Consider the following 20,182-nt stretch of genomic DNA (forward strand, 5'->3'; position numbering starts at 1 on the left):
TTTTGGGACAGAGAGAGACAGAGCATGAACGGGGGAGGGGCAGAGAGAGAGGGAGACACAGAATCGGAAACAGGCTCCAGGCTCTGAGCCATCAGCCCAGAGCCCGACGCGGGGCTCGAACTCACGGACCGCGAGATCGTGACCTGGCTGAGGTCGGACGCTTAACCGACTGCGCCACCCAGGCTCCCCCAGACCCTGACTCTTAGATGATCCCCTTGTCTGGGTCCCATCCATACCCAAGTGAATCAGACTCTCGGGGAAGTGGGTCCTGGCATAGGTATTTTGTATTTCATATAATTTTGCTAATTTTATAAACATTTGCATGGAGTTATATTACAGTAGAATATGCAAATCTTAAAAAACTTAAACATTTTTAAAAATATTTATTTATTTTTGAGAGAGACAGAGCGTGAGCAGGAGAGGGGCAGAGAGAGAGGGAGACACAGAATCTGAAGCAGGCTTCAGGCTCTGAGCTGTCAGCACAGAGCCTGATGTGGGGTTCGAACTCACAAACCTTGAGATCATGACCTGGGCTTAAGTCAGACGCTCAACCAACTGAGCCACCCAGGTGCCCCAAAAACCTTTTTTTTAAACATTTATTTATTTTTGAGAGACAGAGAGAGATAGAGCACGAGTAGGGGAAGGGTAGAGAGAGAGAGGGAGTCACAGAATCCGAAGCAGGCTCCAGGCTCTGAGCTGTCAGCACAGAGCCCGACTCAGGGCTCAAACCCACGAACTGTGAGATCATGACCTGAGCCGAAGTCGGTCACTTAATTGAATGAGCCACCCAGTTGCCCCTAGAATACACAAATCTTAAAGTTTACTTACTTATTATGAGAGAGAGAGAGAAGCAGAGAGAGAGAGGGAGAGAGAGAACCCCAAGCAGGTTCCATGTTGTCAGCACAGAGCTTGATGGGCTCGATCTCACAAACCCTGAAATGATGGCTTGAGTGGAGACGTCAAGGGTTGGACGCTTAACCAACTGAGCCACCCAGACATGGCGCAGTAGAAGTTATTTTTTTTTTTTTTAAAGTAGGCTTTATGCCCAGCAGGGAGCCCAACATGGGGCTTGATCTCATGACCCTGAAATCAAGACCTGAGCTGAGATCAAGAGTCATATGCTTAATCGACTGAGCCACCCAGGTGCCCCTTAAAGTAGAATACGATGAGGGAGCATGGGGTGGGATGAGGACAAAATACAGGTTAGTTCTGCCCCCCCCACCCCCCACTCCCCAACCAGGTGGGATATGTGTGATATTCCTCAGGCAGTCCTGGCTGCCCAAGGACAAAGACAAGGAAAGAAAACAAATGACCAACTCATAGAAATCACAGTGATACAGGACATGGGTCTCCATCAGTTTACGAATATCTAAGTAAATTAAAAAAAAAAAAAAAAAAAGGCAATCTTATCAATAGCCTAATCTCCAGAAACCTGTAGGCTCAGTTTCCTGGAGCCCCAATATCACCCCTCCAAAATGTTATGGGGAACAAAGGCAAGAAGGAAATGGCAGGGAAAATTAACTTTCCTTATAACCTGCAGCCCATTGACAAATACTTGAGGCAAATACAGGGTATAACATTTCTCCTGGAACTGATGTGTAACATTTAACTAAGGTTAACGCCTTAGTGAAGGGAAAACAGCCTTAGCTTGACAATAGCAAGGCCTGGGGTATCTTAGGAGTCCTGTTTAGCACATCAAAGTCCCTCTGGAGACCTCCCTTTGATTTTACCTCCCCAACTTCATAGTATATAATGAGGCTCTTTTTGCCCTTGGGTCCTGTCCCCGTGCTTTAATAAAATCACCGTTTTGCACCAAAGAATTCTTTCCTGGCCGTCGGCTCCCCCCATCACCCCAAAACCTCATCAGAATACACAGATCTTAAGTGTATAGCTCAATTAATTTTTACAGAAATATATACCCATGTACCACCACCCCAATAAAGCTATAGAACTTTCAGGCACCCATCCCCCAACTCCTTGTATGCCTCTCCCAGGAGGTAACTGCCCCTCCCCCACAGGATACCACTATTCTGACTTCTATCACCTCGTTTAGTTTTGCTTGCGCTTGAACTTCATCTAAATGGCACCATGCAGTACACAGTCTTTTAGATCTAGTGACTTTCTCTCAATGTCTGTGAAATTCATCTACCTTGCAGGGGGCAGCAGTAATTCATTCCATCGACTGAACATGCCCCAGTGTATCGATCCATTCTATTTATGATAGAAGTTTGATTGTTTTCCATCTCTGGCTATCCTAACAAAAGCCCCGTGGTCACTTTTGTACGTATCTTTGGGTGTAACTCATGTTTTGGGTGCACATGTTTTTGTTGGGCATATAATTGGAAGGGAAACTGCCGGGACATAGGTTTAGTGTATGTTTAGTATTTACAGACAGGAAATAGTTTTTTTTCTTTGTTTTGTTTTGTTTTGTTTTGTTTTGCCTTTTTGAACTTCCTAAGGTGGTTCTACTGTTGAGTCCAAGTTGAGAATAAGGAATCTGGAAGGTCAGGAGAGGCACTTTAAGTAAATGCATCGTATGACAAAGGGGTTGCTGTGTCTTTAGCATAATAAGGCCAGGTTTGTTATTTCTCAAGTGTTAAACAAAATTCAACAGAGTAAATGTGAAGATCGAATTGGCTTTATTAAGTGATTCACGACTCAGGCAGCGTCCCATCCAGCAAGTAGAGGGGAGCTCCGATGAGTTGTTCAAAATGGAAAATTTTTATAAGTAGAAGGGAGGGATGGGGAGTTATTAGCAAAAGAAAAGAAAAGATTGTTTTGGGCAAGGTCACCTTCCCTTAGGGGGAAGCGCAGGGGGCAGGTGGATTACCTCATCTTCCCGTGGAGGACGGAGAGCCCATGTGACAGATTACCTCACTGGGACTGATCAGAAAAATCCCAGGTTGATTGGCTCAAAATTCTGGAGAGAGGATAAACCTGCAATTAAGTCCTGGTTTGCTGTCCTGGGGGCAAGTGACCCCACTTTGGCCCCGTGGCTTTTTTTTTTTTAACGCCCTCAATCCTGTCCCGATTTTCTCCCACTCTGAAGCCTGCCTATGTCCCGAGACGTCCTTCCTTAAAATCTGCTCTCCTTGTCCAGCCTATAACCAAGCCCCAGCCACCCAAGCTGCCCATCCTGGTGGTCGCTGTCCTCGGCACTCTGGCCAGTGAGGAAGGATGAGCTCTGATCTCGTTTTCTCCTGGTTTCCCAACATGGAGAGAAGGAAGGGTCCTGGCCCCATGGATGAGGGGTACAAGGACAGAGGGGGATACTTTCCAATTCAGCTCTAGCTTTCTTTCCTCCTAAGGCAGCCGAAATCAGACACTACTTGCTTCCCTGAGGATTGACTTCCTAATCAAATCGGTAGACCTCCAAAGGCTACACAGGGAAAGCCTGCCAAAATAGGAGAGAGGTGTGGCTTAAGCCTGTTCTGAGTTATTTTGGAGGAACGTAAGATTTATTACTGTACTGATTCCCGGCCGATGACGTGAAATATTTAAAACCTAATACAGTTGAGGCTAACATAATTATTGAGGAATGTGAAAGTGTTAACGTTCCCAGAACTGATGTTACCCGGGCCTAATATTATTCAGGAGGAAGCTTACTATTCAAACAGAATTGGAATGAACTGGACTGCTTTCACCATCTTCCTTTGTGTTCAAAGAGGACATTATCTTCTCAAGGGGGGGAATGGCTGCCATTTGCATAATGTCATTCCTTTTGTTCCTTCTGTGGTCCCAACTGATTGCTTTAGAATATTCGACCTCTGCTACTCCCCTATCTTTCTTGCCAATAACGATCGTCCTCTTCCCTCTAGATACGGCAAATGGAGGTAAACCGAGCCCACTCCAAAGCGCAAGCCTCCCTGTGAATCCCCCTCCACTGGGGTGGTGATATGAACACATTGACCGTAGGGTGCCAGAGACTGGATGGTGGGGGGTAGGGAGGGACAAGCCGGCTCCCTGGGCTCCCTGCTGAATGGGAATGTCTCATTACCTGATGGGAGAGGGTGGGTTTGAAGAAAACAGAGGCCAGATTGGAGTTTTAGGAGTTCTCTTTCCATCTCAGGAAGTAGGGATTGCTTGTTTCCTTGTGGTTAATAAAATCCACTAAGTTTCTGCAACTCAGCTGTTCTGCCTGCTCTAAATTGTCCTGAGACCTTACGGGGCAGGGATACTGGGGCTGAGGATGGATAGGACTTTGTAATACTAAATGTTTTCCTTTCTCAAGCACTGGCTATGAGCTGGTCGTGTTAAGTGCCACACAAGCATTCCCTTGTTAATAAACAAACACCGCACCCAGTGAGGCGGATTCTACTGTTAACCCCATTTTGGAATATAGGAAGAGAAAAAACTTTTCCTCTATTCTCTTGGGTTCTGTCCCTGGGTCCTGTAAATTAAACCGACAAAAGATCGGTTAACGGGAGAAGATGCTAATTATTTAATTTTTTGCATGCACTCCAAGATCTCACAGGCAAGGAATAACTCAAAGTGGCTAGACCACAAAGGGTGATAAGTTTATGGAGAAGTGACACAACAAAAAGGAAAGAGGTTTGGGCTTCGGATGGCAGTAGACTGTAAGAAGGTAAATATACGGGGTAACTAATGGAAGGTTATTTCAGTAAGATTTGTTTATGCAGATCCAAGTTGGTGCCATCTCCAGTGGTAAGAATCCTTTTCTTTTCGTGGCACGGGAGTGGGCATTTGGGGGATAACTTCACAAAGGGAAATTTATGCCTTGCCTTTAGGCAGAAAGGGGGAGGGTAGAGAGATTTTCTTATATCTGCTGTTTCTTGATTGCCTTCAGCTCAAAATAATCCTTATGTGTGCTAGGGGGTGGGGCATATTTTGACTTGGCATATCCCGAGCCCCTCCCGCAGCTGAGTGGGCTATAGAGTGTAACTTGCCTATCAAATTACAGAGAAGGACTTGAACTGGGTCTGTTTTAAAGAGAGGAAAGTGGGGTTGAGGCAGCAGGGGCAGACCTCCAAGTGCAAGGAGGTCAAGGTCATGTAGCTCAGAATTTCCGCTCTTCCAAGCCCGTTACCCCTCAGGACACTCAACAAAGGAAGGACTTGTAGAGACGAGCGGTAGCAGGAGAGGGAAAAGAACTAGGACGATGAAGACTTGCGAGTCAAGCCAGGAAGCTTCTATCAGGAAGGCTGGGAGTCAGCCCCAGAGGGTCAGCAACCAGAGATGAATCAACCCCAGAAGTGGGGAATAAAACCCAGGATTTATTGTTTTATAACAAGGCAGTAGGGAGTGGGAGAAGAGGCAGGGAGAGAAGAGGATGGTAAGGGTTAAAGCTATGAAGAAGTTTATTGCAAGGAAACTGGCTGATATGAGTGTGGGGTTGGCTGGACAAATCTGAAATCTGGAGGGCAGGCTGTTAAGGAAGGGCAGGCTGGAAACTCCTGGGCAGGGGCTGATGCTGCTGTGCATGGGTGGAGTTTCCTCTTTAGGGAAGCCTCAGTTCTGCTCTTAAGGCCCTTCAACTGATTGCACCAGGCCCACCCAGATTCTTGAGAATAAGCCCTTTCACTTAAAGTCAAATGATCATAGATGTTAATCACACCACACAATTTCTCCACAGCAACACCTGACTAGTGTTTGATGGAATAACTGGGTTATTCACATAAAACTGCCCGTCACAGTGCTCAAAAAGCTCTTGCTGAATTATTAGGCAACAAGAAGCCAGTATTTATTGAGCAGTTAATAGATGTCAGGCACTGTTCTAAGAAGTTTGTATGTGTTAATTACTTTCCCTTCCCAACACATTTATAAAGTCAGTATTATTATTACTTGTGTCCAACATTAGTGCTGCTTATCAATCTGTATTTCCTCTTCTTTCTCTAGGGACATGGTAGGTTTTTACTTTGCTACTCCCTTCAAATTCAGTAGAGCCACGTGACTTGTTTTGATCTATGAATCATGAGCAGGAATGACGTCTATCACTTCCGGGTCGGCACATTTAAGAGCGAGCTTGTCACCTCTTTTTCCTTCCATCTTGTCACTTTGACCAGCAATATCCAGACGGATATCCCCACCAGCTTGGGTGTCCTGGAGCGGGCGATGTGAGCAGAGCCCCCCGGCTGACCACATTGGACACACGGCATGTGTTTTCAGCTACTGATATCTCGGGGCTGTTTGTTTCCACTGTGTAACCCAACCTATCCCCATTATCTGGTTTTGCGAAAGGGGAAACCGAGGCACATGGCGATTAAGTAACTCTTCCAAAGTCACACAACTAGGAGCCGGGATTCAAATGCCACCATCTATGCGTCCTTGCTGTCTGGAACCCTAGAATGACTCAGACTGCCACTTTTTCTAAAACTTGATGCTTCAGTTTTCCTTTCGGGAGAGACTTTTACTTCCTCTTCTCCCATCCCAGACATTTGGCGACGTCTGGAGACATTTTTGGCTGTCACAACTTGGCGGGTGGGGGGAGGGGGCTTTGTGCTACTGGCATCTGGTGGGTAGAAGCCAGGGATGCTGCAAACATCTAATGCACACGACAGTCTCCCCGCCCCCCCCAGCCCCCCCAAAGCTAACCAGCCCAAATGTCAACAGCACAGCTGGAGCAAAGCCCTGACTTTCCTCTTGCAATTCCTCTGTTGCTTACGTTAACCACAGTTGGCTTCTTTTGCTCGTAACCAGAGACGCGATTGGGTTGTCATGAGTGAGTTAATTAATTAATCGAAAACAGTGGGGTGTCAGTGCTGGGACTAGTCTTATTTGACATTTGCCTAAGTGATCTGGAGGAGTAAGGGGTGTGGGCCCCACATTCCCTGTGACACTTAGCTGTGCCAGGTAGTGAAATGCCAAGCCACTGGTGAGAAGCTGCAGGAAGGTCTCACCAGGCTGTGTGAGTGGGCAAGGATGAGCTTCAGTGTGGGCAAGTACAAGGTGCCGCGTTTGGCAAAAAATAATCCAAGCTATACTTAGAGGTTGGAAAAGGATGGAACGGGAGAGAGGAAAATAGATACAAATGAAAGGACTTCAGGAAGTGATTCCCAAGCCTGATTCTCAGCCTCACCTGAGCTCTAGACAACAACACGGATGCTTAGGCCCTCGTCCGGACGCGCTCGATCAGAGGTCTGGGTGGTACTACTCAGGCCTGTTTTTTTTTTTCTGCAAGAATACAGACCCAGTTTCCCCAGATTTTCTGATTTTCAAAAGAAGCTAAAGAGACTGGCTTTTATGTGTAAGTTCCGACGCCCCCCCCCCCCCACCCCCCTTTTGGTAACTTTTAATTTTGAAATAATGTCAAGCCTCTAGAAAAAAAATCCAAGAATGGTATGAAGAGCTTCCTTTTTCTTTTTTAAGTTTACTTATTTATTTTGAGAGGGAGAGAGACAGCACGAGCAGAGGAGGGGCAGAGAGATGGGGAGACAGAGAGTCCCAAGCAGGCTCTGCACTGTCAGCACAGAGCCCAGTGTGGGTCTCGAACTCACGAACCGTGAGATCATGACCTGAGTTGAAATCAAGTGTCTGATGCTCAACTGACTGAGCCACCCAGCTGCCCCAAAGAGCTTCTATATCCTATACCCAGATTCGACCGTTGGTAACCTTTTGCCTCATTGGCTTTATAAGTTCCCAGTTTTTAGAAACATCCAATGGATCAAGTTACACAAGAATGTAAATGGACTTTCACCCTTAAACTATCAGTTGATGACTTCTGAAGGTCAGGCTCACTTCAAACCAATCAAATAAGAGTCTCTGTGGTGGGGCCTAGACATTTGTATTTTAAAAAAAAAAATTTTTTTAACGTTTATTTATTTTTGAGACAGAGAGAGAGACAGAGCATGAACGGGGGAGGGGCAGAGAGAGAGGGAGACACAGAATTGGAAGCAGGCTCCAGGCTCTGAGCCATCAGCCCAGAGCCCGACGCGGAGCTCGAACTCACGGACCGCGAGATCGTGACCTGAACTGAAGTCGGACGCTTAACCGACTGAGCCACCCAGGAGCCCTGTATTTTTTTAAAAAATTTCCTCCAGACGATGCTAATATGCAGCTAGGGCTGAGAACCATTGGTCCTGGTCCCTCATGGTAATTCCATGTCCCTTATATGTGGTGGCTTTAGGCATAGACAGACATGTGATCCCATTCGTGTGACCCCATCTGGGCCGGAGAGGAGGGGGAAGTCTAATGGAATGATTCTAGGGAAGTTCTCTTCCCTCCTAAAGATACACAGAAATGAGTCAGCTCTCCTTCTGTGGGATGTGTACTTGGATACAATGGGATGTTGTACCTGGATGTGATGGATGCTGGCCTAAGGACGCAAGGCCTAAAGATGGCCTAAGGGTGGAAAGGTGACAAGACTTTGGGTCCTTGGATTTATATTTGAGCTGCTGAATTAACTAACCTGGGGGCCCCTTTCCCCGGGGATTGCTTTTTACAAGGGATGCATGTTCCTTACTCCACTTGTGTGGTAGAGGTGACTAGCCACCTACCAAAGATGCATGCATACCTTATATTATGTCGAGTTATTACCGGGAAGTGTGGAGGCCAAGGGCAGCCTACCCCAAGATGGGTCACTTTGGAATGAAGACTATTCTGAATTAAAAAGCGATCAGCAACCGGAAGGTTTAGGAAAAGTTCTTTACCTCCCCCACAACTGCCTAAAAAGAATTTAGATAGAGAAACTGCTCCAGGAAGAGAGCTATGCCCATAGATAACCCAACAGTATGATAGAAACTAAGGTATGGTAGACAGGGACGCACCCAGCAAGGCCTGTTTAGTCAATGTTCTCTATGTCCCGCTGACCCACCAACATTTGTTTCATTCCCTTGTGAATCACATTCCTTCCTTTTGAAGTCCCAGACCCCACCTCTTTCTCCTTAGGTCAGAATGACATGTATACGTTCATTTTGCCTGATCGTCTTTGGATTTTCTGTGTCTGTGTGGATTCCACGTCCGTACGCTATTAAATTTGATCTTCTCCTAATCATCCATCTCACATGCAGTTTGATTTCTCAGTCTGGCCAGGAGGACCTCGAGGGGGACAGGACACTCTTGCACCCGACAGGAGAAACTCTCCAAACATGGATGCCATTTTCAGCACCTCCCCTGGAATCTGGATGGGACCATGTGACTCGTTCTCACTAGTGGAATGTGACACGAGTGGCTTACTTCGGGTCCAGGTGGTTGAGTGTAGGTGTACAATCCTTCACCTCCTCACCCCACCCGTAAGCCCCCTTCACTCCCGTCTACCCACGTGGATAACATCAGGACAACCCTGGAGCCCCAAGATGGCACAGCTATGAGACAGAAACAATTTGGTTTCCTTGGTTACAGCCTGGAGCAGAGCCATCCAGGGGTGCGGCTCAGCTAGGAAATCTACACTGGGCTTTGTGTGAGCAGGAAATCAAGGTTTGTTGGGTTAAGCTCCCAAGATTTTGGGGTTTCTTTGCTATGACAGACAGGCTCGACGATCTAAGGAAGACAAGCTATTTGAGTTAGAATTGGGTGTTCCTTGTAGACAAAGATTATTATTATTTTTTAAGTAAGCTCTACACCCAACATGGGCTTGAACTCACAACCCCAAGATCAAGGGTCTCGTGTTCCACCAACAGAGCCAGCCAGGCACTCCTCCAAGATTCTTATTTAAATGATCAGAGAAGGGACCTCAGGATCAGAGAAGTCCAGATAACCATCTCAAAACTAGTTTTTGTTTGTCTGGTTTTGCTTTTATTTGCAAAGAGGCAATCAGGATTCTGCAAATTAAATCACTGTCCAGGAGTTACTTGCTTTCTGCCTGGTGACTTGGCTGTGCCACTGCCTTTGTGGTGGCTTTGATTTTAGACTGATGATTTGCTAGCCCTCAAGACACGTCACCTGGTTTCTGGTCCCTGGTTCTTTCTCTGTCTTGGCTCTTTCTGAACGGAACTGGCTCTAAGGTTCTGATTTCCCTTGTATAAACATCATGACTAAATGCCCTCCTGGTCCTGCTGCCCTGCTTTCCCTAAGGGGAACTCTCAGCCAACCCCATATGGCTGGGTATTCCCCAGTTCTGGAAGCTTCCAAAGGCACAGGTTCTGGTCAGTGCTCCTTTGGTAACTAGGAGCAGAGATGCGCTCAGGCTTGCTCAAAGGAAAAGGGAGATTGTTGAAGGGATGCAGAAAGTCTCCCAGAGGAAATGGGATGGGAAGCTATCAGAAACCAAGGAAGCCACACTCTGCTTATGATGCTATGGCTTTCCTTTAAACAGTTCTTAATGCATTCACAATCCCTGCGTCCTTCCTTCAGACAGTGCACCGAGGACGCTTGGCACGGAGGACAACAGTGGAGGACGAGACAGTTGGGTACACTCCTCTCATGGATCTAACATTCTAGTAAGCAAACAAATACACACGCACGAAATATTACAGACTTTTGAACTATCAAGGGAATAAGTATGGACTATACCAAAGAAAAGCAGTGGCTCTCCTGCCGAGAATTGAAGGAAGTCCTCGCTGAAGAGATGGTTTGTCAGCCTGGACCTGAAGGATGAGAAAGGGCCAGTCATATAAAGAGATAGGAGAGATTTCAAGCAATGGGAACAGCAGGTGCAAAGGCCCTGAGGTGGAAATGTGTTTGGCTGGGTCAAGGAAGTGAAAAGAGAAGACACATGACGAGAGGGTAGGCAGCCAGGTGAAAGGTGACAGAATAAAGTTGGACCGGTTAGCAGGGTCTCCATAACGCAAGACCTTGGAGCCCATGGCAAAAATTTGGATTTTATGTGCATACAGTGAGAAACCTTTGCAGGGTTGTCCTCTCTTTGCCATGTATGTGGCCCATTGTTGCTGCCCTGGTCCCAAGGCTTCCTTATATCTTTTCTGTCCTGTACCCTTTAGCCAACTAGCAATTGCTTTCTGTGTCTCTTCGTTAGAATTCCTGGCAGAGATCATCTGACTGGCTTAGTTTACCTTTTTTTCTTTTAAAGTTTATTTATTTATTTTGAGAGAGACGAGAGAGACAGAGCACACTAATGGGGGAGGGGCAGAGAGAGAGGGAGCGAGAGAATCCCAAGCAGGCTCCACACCACCAGTGCAGAGAGCCCTGTGTGGGGCTCGAACCCACGAGCCCTGGGATCACGACCCGAGTCGAAGTCAAGAGCTGGATGCTTAACTGAGTGAGCCACCCGGGTGCCCCGCTTAGTTTACCTTTTTAAGTCAAGTCACAAATCCCAGGCTGCTGGCCACCCGACAAACAGATTGGCTGGCTGCAGATCTGGTATGATCTGTGATCCAGCCAGCTGTGCTCTGGGGCAAGGTCATGTCTAACTGATGATAATGTCCACATACTGGAGACTTGGGCAAAGCCAGCAATGATAGAAGCTCTTAGAGAAGTATTTCTGAAGATAAAATTTACGAAACTAGGATGTCACTGGGCACCTAACTTATTAAACTTCCAAAAAATATGTATCACATTGTATCTGAGCAGCACACGCCACCCACCCCCCCCCCCAAAAAGGAACTCCAACTCTTCCTTTAGGTCTGACTGTAAATATCACATCCTCTTCCTTGACCGTCCATCAAAATTAGCACCCGCCCCCACCCCACCCCATATATTCCTTGGTATTCTTTGCACTATAGTTTCCCTTTATGACACAGATCACAGTTTTCCATGACGTTGATTTGTGCGCTCACTTGTCTGGTGCACGTTTCCCCCTCTGGATGGAGCATTCCACCAGGGCAGGGCTTGTACCTGTGAGGATTATGGCTGTTTTGGTACACAGTAGGTCCTCGATAGTAAGTGTTAGGTGAATGGGTGAATGAATGAATGAATGCACGGGAGTGAGAGATCGTGTGGCCTGAGGAGTCACCAAAGATTTCGTGGAAGCAATGAGGCTTGATCTTGATCTTGAAGACTGGATAGAATTTGGAGAAGACAAGGACAGACAGTTCAGGCAGGAATAATACTCATCAGCAAAGCCCGTGCACAGGCAGTAAGTGCGGTACGGCCAGGGCCGACTGTGGGCACTGATTAGAGCAGAGGCGTGTGTTGATAAGATCTGGAAAATCAGGGGCGTCTGGGTGGCTCAGTTGGTTCAGCACCCAACTTTGGCTCAGGTCATTATTTCGCAGTCCATGTGTTCGAGCCCCACGTCGGGCTCTGTGCTGGCAGCTCAGAGCCTGGAGCCTGCTTTGGATTCTGTGTCTCCCTCTCTCTCTGTCCCTCACCTGCTCGCGCTCTGTCTCTCTCTCTCTCAAAAATAAATAAACGTTAAGAAAATTTTATAAGATCTGGAAAATCAAATTGTCTGTGTGGGAAAGGGCCTAAATAGGAAAGATAGAAATCTGAGAACTGGATTAAAACAATAGCTAACATGTGCATGGTGATTGTGTTTCAAGCACTTTTCTAAGTGTTTTATGAGTGTAAGCTCATCCAATCTTCACAGCATACCTGAGGAGTAAGTACTGTGTTTGTGGCCATTTTACAGACGGAGAGGCTGAAGCACAAGGCAATTACCCCGCCGAAGTTCTCACGGCTGATGAATGCAGAGTTGGGATTCAAAAGGGGCAGACGCAGCTGCAGCGTGTGTGGGTTTGAAGGTTATGCCAAGCCACCTCTCTGCTCTGGGGAGGTAGAGACAGAATTTGGCCAGAGATCAGCTCTGGGGGCCACAGAGCATGACAGAGACACCCAGGGGTTCTGGTCTTGAGATTGGCCGGAGGATGCTGCGGGTCCAGAAATGAGCGGGCTGGGAAACGGAGCCACAGCTGGGGGAGAAGATGAGGGACTCAGTAAGGAGCAAGAGGTTTGAGAATCGTGGTCGGCAAGGCTTAGGCGGTGACTCTTTCCTACGCTTTGGAATCAGGCAGACACGGCTTTGAGCACCTGCTTTGGTGCAAGTTTCAACATCAACAATTCAACAAGAGTACCTATCTCAAAAGTGAGGATTAAAAGAGGCAAAAGAAGTGAAGTTCACAGCACACAGAGTGGGGGCCAGGGACCACGAATACTCCTCACGGGGTTGGCAAGGCTGGAAACTGCAAACTGCGAGTGGTAATATTAATCTTCATTTGATGTCAGCCACCTAGGTCTCCGAGGCCGCACGCGCCAAAGCCTTGCAGGGAGCAGACCTTAGATGGAACAGGATGCGGGAAAGGTGGGCAGGGGGTCCTTCCAGGGGTCAGGGGCCTACTTCTGTCTTCCTGCTCTCTGGCCTTTGTACCTGTAGTTTGTACTTGGCCTCCAGAGCAGATGTCTGACTAGTGAAGCCCCTGGGACCTTTCTCTCCGTCCCCATCTCCCCAGATGCCCTGTTTTTGATAAAGTCCTAGTTCCCAGGGCTCCAGGCTGCGGCTTGTTCTACTTCACAGGATTCGTCACCTGTTCACTCCATCCCTCAGATCCTTCCCTCTCCAAGGGTGCCTGAAGCCTCGAAGCCCAAAGCCAGGGATGAGACAATGGGACCTGAGTCACCTCTGCAGTGTTAGAGGACACCGGTCCCGTAGTTGAGACAGTTACCCTCCCCAGTGCGCCTCGCATCTTTCTGATTAAACCGAGGAAAGTGTCTTCCCTGGTGAGAGGATATCTCTAACATCTTTCTAACACTTTGGCTACATCCTTCTTACAAAGATCAGGCAGCAGCCGTCAGCTTAGAACGGGCAGCAGCTAGAGGACGGCGTGATTTGCTTTGTTTTGATTGTGTCTATTTTCCCAGTTGCCATTTCCTTACGGCGAACAATTCCAGTTTTCCTTTCAAAGCAGTGACATAAAGTTCAACTATCAAATCTATTTATTGAAGTAAAACGAGTCGATGTAAAGAAAAACGGTCGGCAGGTAATTGTCGATGTAGTATGTGCCTATGAAAAACTTGACAAGGGTAGTGCTCGGACGGCCGGTCCGGAAAATCCTGGTAGACCAGGAAGTCACTCACATTAGTCACATCAATAGGCTGACTATCAATGTCAGTTCCGCTCGTTAGCATCTTACACACGTTCCCTCTTCAAGCCTCTGTTCCCTCACTCGCCAAAATGAGGATAGTAATTCCTACTGCACACGGGGTTGTTTTAAGGGTTCAGTGAGATAATTTGATGTATGTGAGTGTAATTTGCACGAGATGACTCTTAAAAAAATTTTTTTTTAATGTTTATTTATTTTTGAGAGAGACGAAGACAGACAAAGTGTGAGCAGGGGAGGAGCACAGAGAGGGAGACACAGAATCCTAAGCAAGCTCTGAGCTGTCAGCATAGAGCCCGACGCGGGGCTCGAACTCACAAACTGTGAGATCATGACCTGAGCCGAAGTCAGACGCTCAACCGACTGAGCCACCCAGGCGCCCCTGCATGTGACGACTCTTAAGGGTTAAATGAAATGAGTTGTTGGGAGTCTGTGTTCTACAAATTCACCGCGTGGGTGTGGGCCAGCGCCTCCCTCCCCAGGCCTTCTGTCCCATGGTAAAGTCTGGGCAAGTCATGTAACCTCTCTTGCCTCAGTTTCCTCCTTGGGAAAAATGGGGCTATTACTGGCAGGATTAAATAACGAAGTACATGTCTGCTGCTAGATCACAGCCTGGCACGTGACAGCGTTAGGTAAGTGTGAGCTCTTGGGACCATCGCTGTGCCCTCTGCGGTGATCGCAGCCCTAGGTGGGAAGGCTCTCCGGAAGTATGAGCATCTGGCGTGGGCCAAAAGCCCTCTAGGAAGCCAGTGTTGGCAGAGGTGACTTTGACCTCTCTTGCCTTTTGGTACGGAATATTCAAAATATTCAAATGTCCTTCCCCCGTGCCCTCAGGCCCCCTCCCCGCCCCCCCATAGAACATCTATTTGGCTTCTGTCTTCCTGCAATGATGCTTTTGCTGTATCCCCCTCAACCCCCAAATTCATATGTTGAAGTCCTAGCTCTCCTTGTGATGGTATTTGCAGATGGGGCTATGAGGAGGTAATTAGGGCTCCACGGGGGGCGGGCTGTGCTGGGAATAGTGACTACCTAAGAAGAAGAAGGAGAGAGAGAGAGAGACAGAGACAGAGAGACAGAGCGAGAGAACTGCCACCTCCGAGCTGTGAAGACACAGTGAGAAGGGGCCATTTGCAAGCCAGAAGGAAAGCCTCTTAGGCAACAGACTTGACAAGACAAAGGGCCCACAGTGACACCTGGCTGGATACAAAGAGGCTCTTTAAGCCAAAGGCCCTATGCAGCTGACCAATGGGCTACTTGCAACCCACCTAAGATTACCAATCCGTACCCCCCCCCCCCCAACCCCACCCTCCCTGACTCTGCCCTGTGACTCTGGCCCGTCACCACCTCCTGGGGCAGGACGGCCTCTCCTGTGCTGTCCTGCCCGCTGCCCCCATTGCGGTGTATTCAATAAACGCTTCTCTCTTCTGTTCTGCTTTGGGCGAATCCTCGCCCAGCCCTCGCCACCGGCCTCCACCCAATCGGGACACCCCACACTCACCAAGAACCAAATCTGCCGGCACCCTGATCTTGGACTTCCCAGCCCAGAAGGATGAGCAGCAAATATCTGTTGTTTAAGCCTAACTCCTAAAACCAGGAGTTTTGTAAGAGCAGTGCACGTTGACTCAAACAATGCTCACTCTGCTTAGAATGCATCCCAAAATTAAAAACCTATGTATTGATTATTTACACATGACATTTTGTTTGAGCCTCACAACTCTGTGGAGAACACTCTACCATGTTCCATTGTACAGATGAGGAGACTGAGGCTTCAAGGTCAGGTGCACTCGCCCCGGGCCTAGAGCTCCTGGGTACCAGAGCCAGCTTGCTTGCCCCCAGCTAGCCTCCAGGGATTCAGCGGAGGGACTCGCCGACTCTGACACTGGTCGGGGGAGCACCTTGCTGGCCTCAAGGGGTGACAGGGTGGTGGGGAGCCTTCCTGGTGGTTAGCGTGTGACGAGCAGAATTCAGCTTCTCACACAGAGGCGAGCCAGTCCCACGGCAGGCAGGGAGTTTGTGCAAGAAGTAGCCGGAAGAAACAGAACACTCCCAGCTTGGTTGGTTACAACAAGGCAAAACCTTTAATAACATGAGTGCTTATTACATTAGCTGCTTCAGGGCTCTGACATCTTTGATTTCTGGTCATGTTTTTCTAACACGTAAAGGTGAATGCCTCCCTCAGGGCCACCTGGGCGGTTGGGGTCCTGAGGATTCATGTGAGTGGGCAATGGGGACAACTGCACGCGCCTGGGGAATCGGGGGTCCCCCTCCCCCCCAAGCCACCACCCGTGACTTTGAGTAAAGTCCTCTTCCAAGGAGGGAAGAATGTGGAGGTCCTTCCAGTAAAGAAGGAAGAGAGGAAAACATCTGGCACAGATACACAGAGAGAGAAATGACATCATGGGGCTGGCTTGAAAAGTGGGGGGGGGGGGCCTGGAGGGGGAGGGTTGGGAGTTGGGGGAGGGGGGTAGGACCCGGAGGGCCCGGGGCCAAGTTTGGGAGAGGGCTGAGTCCATTTGGTTTCATTCTTTGTAAAAAGTAATACCATCACGAGGACCATGCCATGCAACCTCCCAGCCACCTCTGTTCGCTGCCCCCGCGGCTGTGCTGGGGCGGAGGCCAGAGGGCAGAGGTCAGTTCAGACGGGCGTAGTGCGCCTGTTGGCCGGATTATTATGCAGCGACTCCTTGAACTCTTTGGGCGTGGAATTGTGGAACTGTAGAAAAGCGTGGTCCCGGTCGGAGTTGAGGAGGGTCCCCATGGTGATCTTTGAGGGGTCCCGGGAGAGGGTGAACATGGAGATGTCAGTGGAAGGGATGGTGTGGAAGCCTTTGCTGATGGGGGACAGGTCTCGCGATCTGGGCTCCGTGGAGCGCGAACTTGAACGCCTCCGGAATCGATACCTGTAGGGCGGAAGGCGCGCAAAGGTGGATTTCTTCAGGAGCTCCGAGTGGGATTTGGCACGTAACTGCTGATGTTTTTCTATATAGATGTGCACAGCGACAACTCCCACGATTTCTGCGATGATGAAAGAGAAGGCCCCGAAATAAAAGGACCAGCCATAGGAGTAGCTTTTTTTGGAGTCACGCTGCCCGGGGTCTCCGGCATTGGCTGATATATAAACTATGATGCCGATGATGTTGCTTAACCCTAAAAGAAGGGAAAAGAGAAACACATCTTTCACACACCTCTGCGGTAACTTTGAGCCTTGAAATATTTATAGAAAGTGTGGAGGTAACAGGGAGACGGGTGAATGGATTTATGGCTGGGAAATCCCACCACGGGGTATGTCTCACGAGGTCCGTCTCTTGGGAAGTGAGGAATTCTGCTGCTCGGTCCCCGGTGGCCTGCGTTCAGCTATGGGATGCGCCCTATTCCTGTAGCGAGCGCCGGCGAGCTCCGGAATGCATGCATTCTCCCTTATACGAGCCATTCATTCCATCAAAACCTGATCTCTGGCGCTAAGTCATGAGGATGGCAGAATGAAGGAGGTACAGGTACCCGCCTCTGAATGCCTCACCGTGGGTAGGAGAGACTGACATGTAAATGCAATTAGAGCAAAATACAGTGAGGGCTCTATCAGAGACGCATGTAAAATGGTTCGGGAGCAAAGGGAGGCAGGACAGGTGCGCCCCTGGGGTTTGAAAACAAGGTGACATTGAATGGGGTTGAGCCAGGAGCTGAAAGGCTACTGACTACATAATGTGACAGAAGAAATCAAGAGTGACCTGCTAGGGTGTTAGCTTAGATGATGAGGTGACACCCTGAGCTAAAATGAGAGGCAGCAAAGAAAACAGGTTCAGAGAAGAGGAAAGATTGGAATGCACTGAGGCGGACGTGTTTATCGAGAGTCTAAATGCAGCTGTCCGGTGGACATAGATGGGTCCACACCTGCAGTTGGGGGACCCAATGAGTCCAAGGGGAAGGGACCAGTAGCTGACTAAGTCTTTTTTATCTGCACCGGAGAAGGTAATGCTTTCAGTTAGCTGTCGGTTGAGCATCAGGAATTGGGGAGCGCAAAGCCGATGTCCCCAGTAGGCATGGCCTGCAGACTTAGTGTCCCTAAGTGCCATCGGAGTAGCCCTGGAAATAGTCACTTAGAGATGAGCTGATTCTCTAGGGAGTGGTAAGAAGAAACAATAGAACCTGAGGACCCAGGGGCTGTGATGATCTCTGACCACCTTCCTCACATTATTGTTCCAAAGGTTGAGTCTCTCTTTTTGTCTCTTCCGGGGCGTGATACCAACATTGACTCGGGGGAGTTGGTATATCGGCTGGCATCTCCTTGCCTCCAATTTTAGGGCGGGGCTAAATGAGGCCCTCGTTACAGTTCCTAGCACAGCTGGTGAATAACCAGATCCAGCGGCCTCCTGTGCTCCCTTTCTGGTCCTTGACTGCTCCGTACTCTTCTTGTGGATCCCCAAGGTCTCCCCAGTGGTCCATCAACTAAAGGGTTAAAGCTGGGCACGGCAGGGGCCACGAGACTCTGCTCCAGTGCTGTTCTGACCTGCTGGTGCACGGGCATTGAGGGGAGTTAATATTGGATTATGATCTCTGGCCATTCATTCTCCATCTAGGACTTGCTTCAGGAAGGCGGGCTGGGGGGGTCTGCTTCTGCCCCGTTTCCTCTTGCAGGCATGATCCTACGCAGGCATCCAGCAGGTAGGCAGCGAGTTCTAATCACTGAGCTATTTCTAAACATGGGCGTTGACACAGACAGCCCCGTGTCAGGCTGCAGGAAACCACAGGATGAAAAACTCCTTCTCCTTCTGGAGTGTCAATTCGGCTTGAAGATTAGTGGGGAAGACACATTCTTTTATATTAAAATGAACATGGATATAATAAGGAGGAGAGAGCAGAATTCACATGAATTTTTAAGTGTAAATGGGAGACAGACTTCAAAGACATTTCAGCTCACTCAAGGCGCTTCTAGTGATGCCCCCCGAGTCCCCAGGGCCACGTTTTCTTTCTCCTCTGCTAGCAGGGAAATTCTGGTGGCAAAGTTTGGGAAGCCCCTCAAGGAAGCCTTTTTTGGGGGAGGGGGAGGGGGAGAAGTTCAAAGAAAGACCTGGATGTCAGACCAGGTTAAAGGAGGCAGGAAGCCAAGTGACTTGCCATTAACTTATAGGGCTCTTACCATGTGCCAGGCACTGTACAAAGTCTTAACATGCACCATCTCAGTTATTACAACCGACCTGCTCCTCCCTTGGGGAGTCTGGGTGGCACAGTTGATTAAGCATCTGACTCTTGGTCTCAGCTTGGGTCACGATCTCACAGTTTGTGAGTTTGAGCCCCACATCAGGCTCCGAGCTGATGGCACAGAGCCTGCTTGGGATTCTGTCTCTCCTTCTCTGTGCCCCTCCCCGACTTGTGTGCACGCATGCTCTCTCTCTCTCTCTCAAAATAAATAAATAAACTTAAAAAATTTTTAAAAATTAATCCTCTCTTAAAGTTTATTTCTTTACTTTTTGGTAATCTCTACATCCAACGTGGGGTTAGAGCTCACGACCCTGAGATCAAGAGTTGCACACTCTTCCAGCTAAGCCAGCCAGGTGCCTCTAACCCTCTTTTACAGAAGAGGAAACTGAGGCACAGAGAAGATATGTAACTTTCCACGCTGACAGTGCTAGGAAATAGTAGAGGTGGGATTTGAACCCAGGACTGTGTTTTGGCCACAGCGCACTTAGATTTCAGTAACAAATTTTAGGAAGAACAAGATGTAGGTGGGCAATCACTTTCTCCCAACCACTAGACTGTCAACATCTTGAGGGCAGACCTAGGCTGGCTTTGTTCATGGCGTTGGCCCCATCTCCTAGCCCAGAGCCTGGCCATAGCCAAGAGTGTTTCCTGAATGACTAGGCACATTGAGTTGCCCGAGAATTAACAGGTGCAATGTATATACCAGCAGCTCCTATGTAGTAAGTGATTACTGTGTACTAGGTACTATCCTAGGCATCTTACAAATACCAACTCATTTGAGCCTCTTAACAGCCTCAAGAAGTAGGGCCATCGTTACCCCCACTTTTCAGATAAGGAAACTAAGTCACAGAGAGGTGAAGGGACTTGCCCAAGGTTACACAGCTGGGAAGTAGTAGAGCCAAGATTTGCACCCTGCAGCCTGGCTTCAGAGCCCATGCTCCTCAGTATTATGCACAGTGCCTGTCCCGTAGTAGGTGCTCAACAAAAGGTTGTTGACTGCTTGCCTGAAACCTCAGATCCTAAGAAGAGCTGAGCAAAAAAGAGCCTTAGAGAGTGCCGAATCCTCTGACACTTTCATTTTATAGGTGGGAAAAATG

General features: G+C 48.5%; 1 protein-coding gene across 1 annotated transcript in view; it reads right to left on the reverse strand.

Moving 5' to 3' along the window:
- Positions 1-15,986: 15,986 nt before the first annotated feature.
- The window catches only part of CACNG3 (calcium voltage-gated channel auxiliary subunit gamma 3), an 83,856-nt gene continuing 79,660 nt past the window's right edge, over positions 15,987-20,182 (reverse strand). The window contains exon 4 of the mRNA XM_047838914.1: positions 15,987-17,036. Within this exon, the coding sequence (XP_047694870.1) occupies positions 16,525-17,036 (512 nt within the window). The 3' untranslated portion in view covers positions 15,987-16,524. The remainder of the gene's footprint in view (positions 17,037-20,182) is intronic.

The sequence above is a fragment of the Prionailurus viverrinus genome, chromosome E3 (genome assembly GCF_022837055.1).
Source record: "Prionailurus viverrinus isolate Anna chromosome E3, UM_Priviv_1.0, whole genome shotgun sequence".
Lineage (NCBI taxonomy): Eukaryota > Metazoa > Chordata > Mammalia > Carnivora > Felidae > Prionailurus > Prionailurus viverrinus.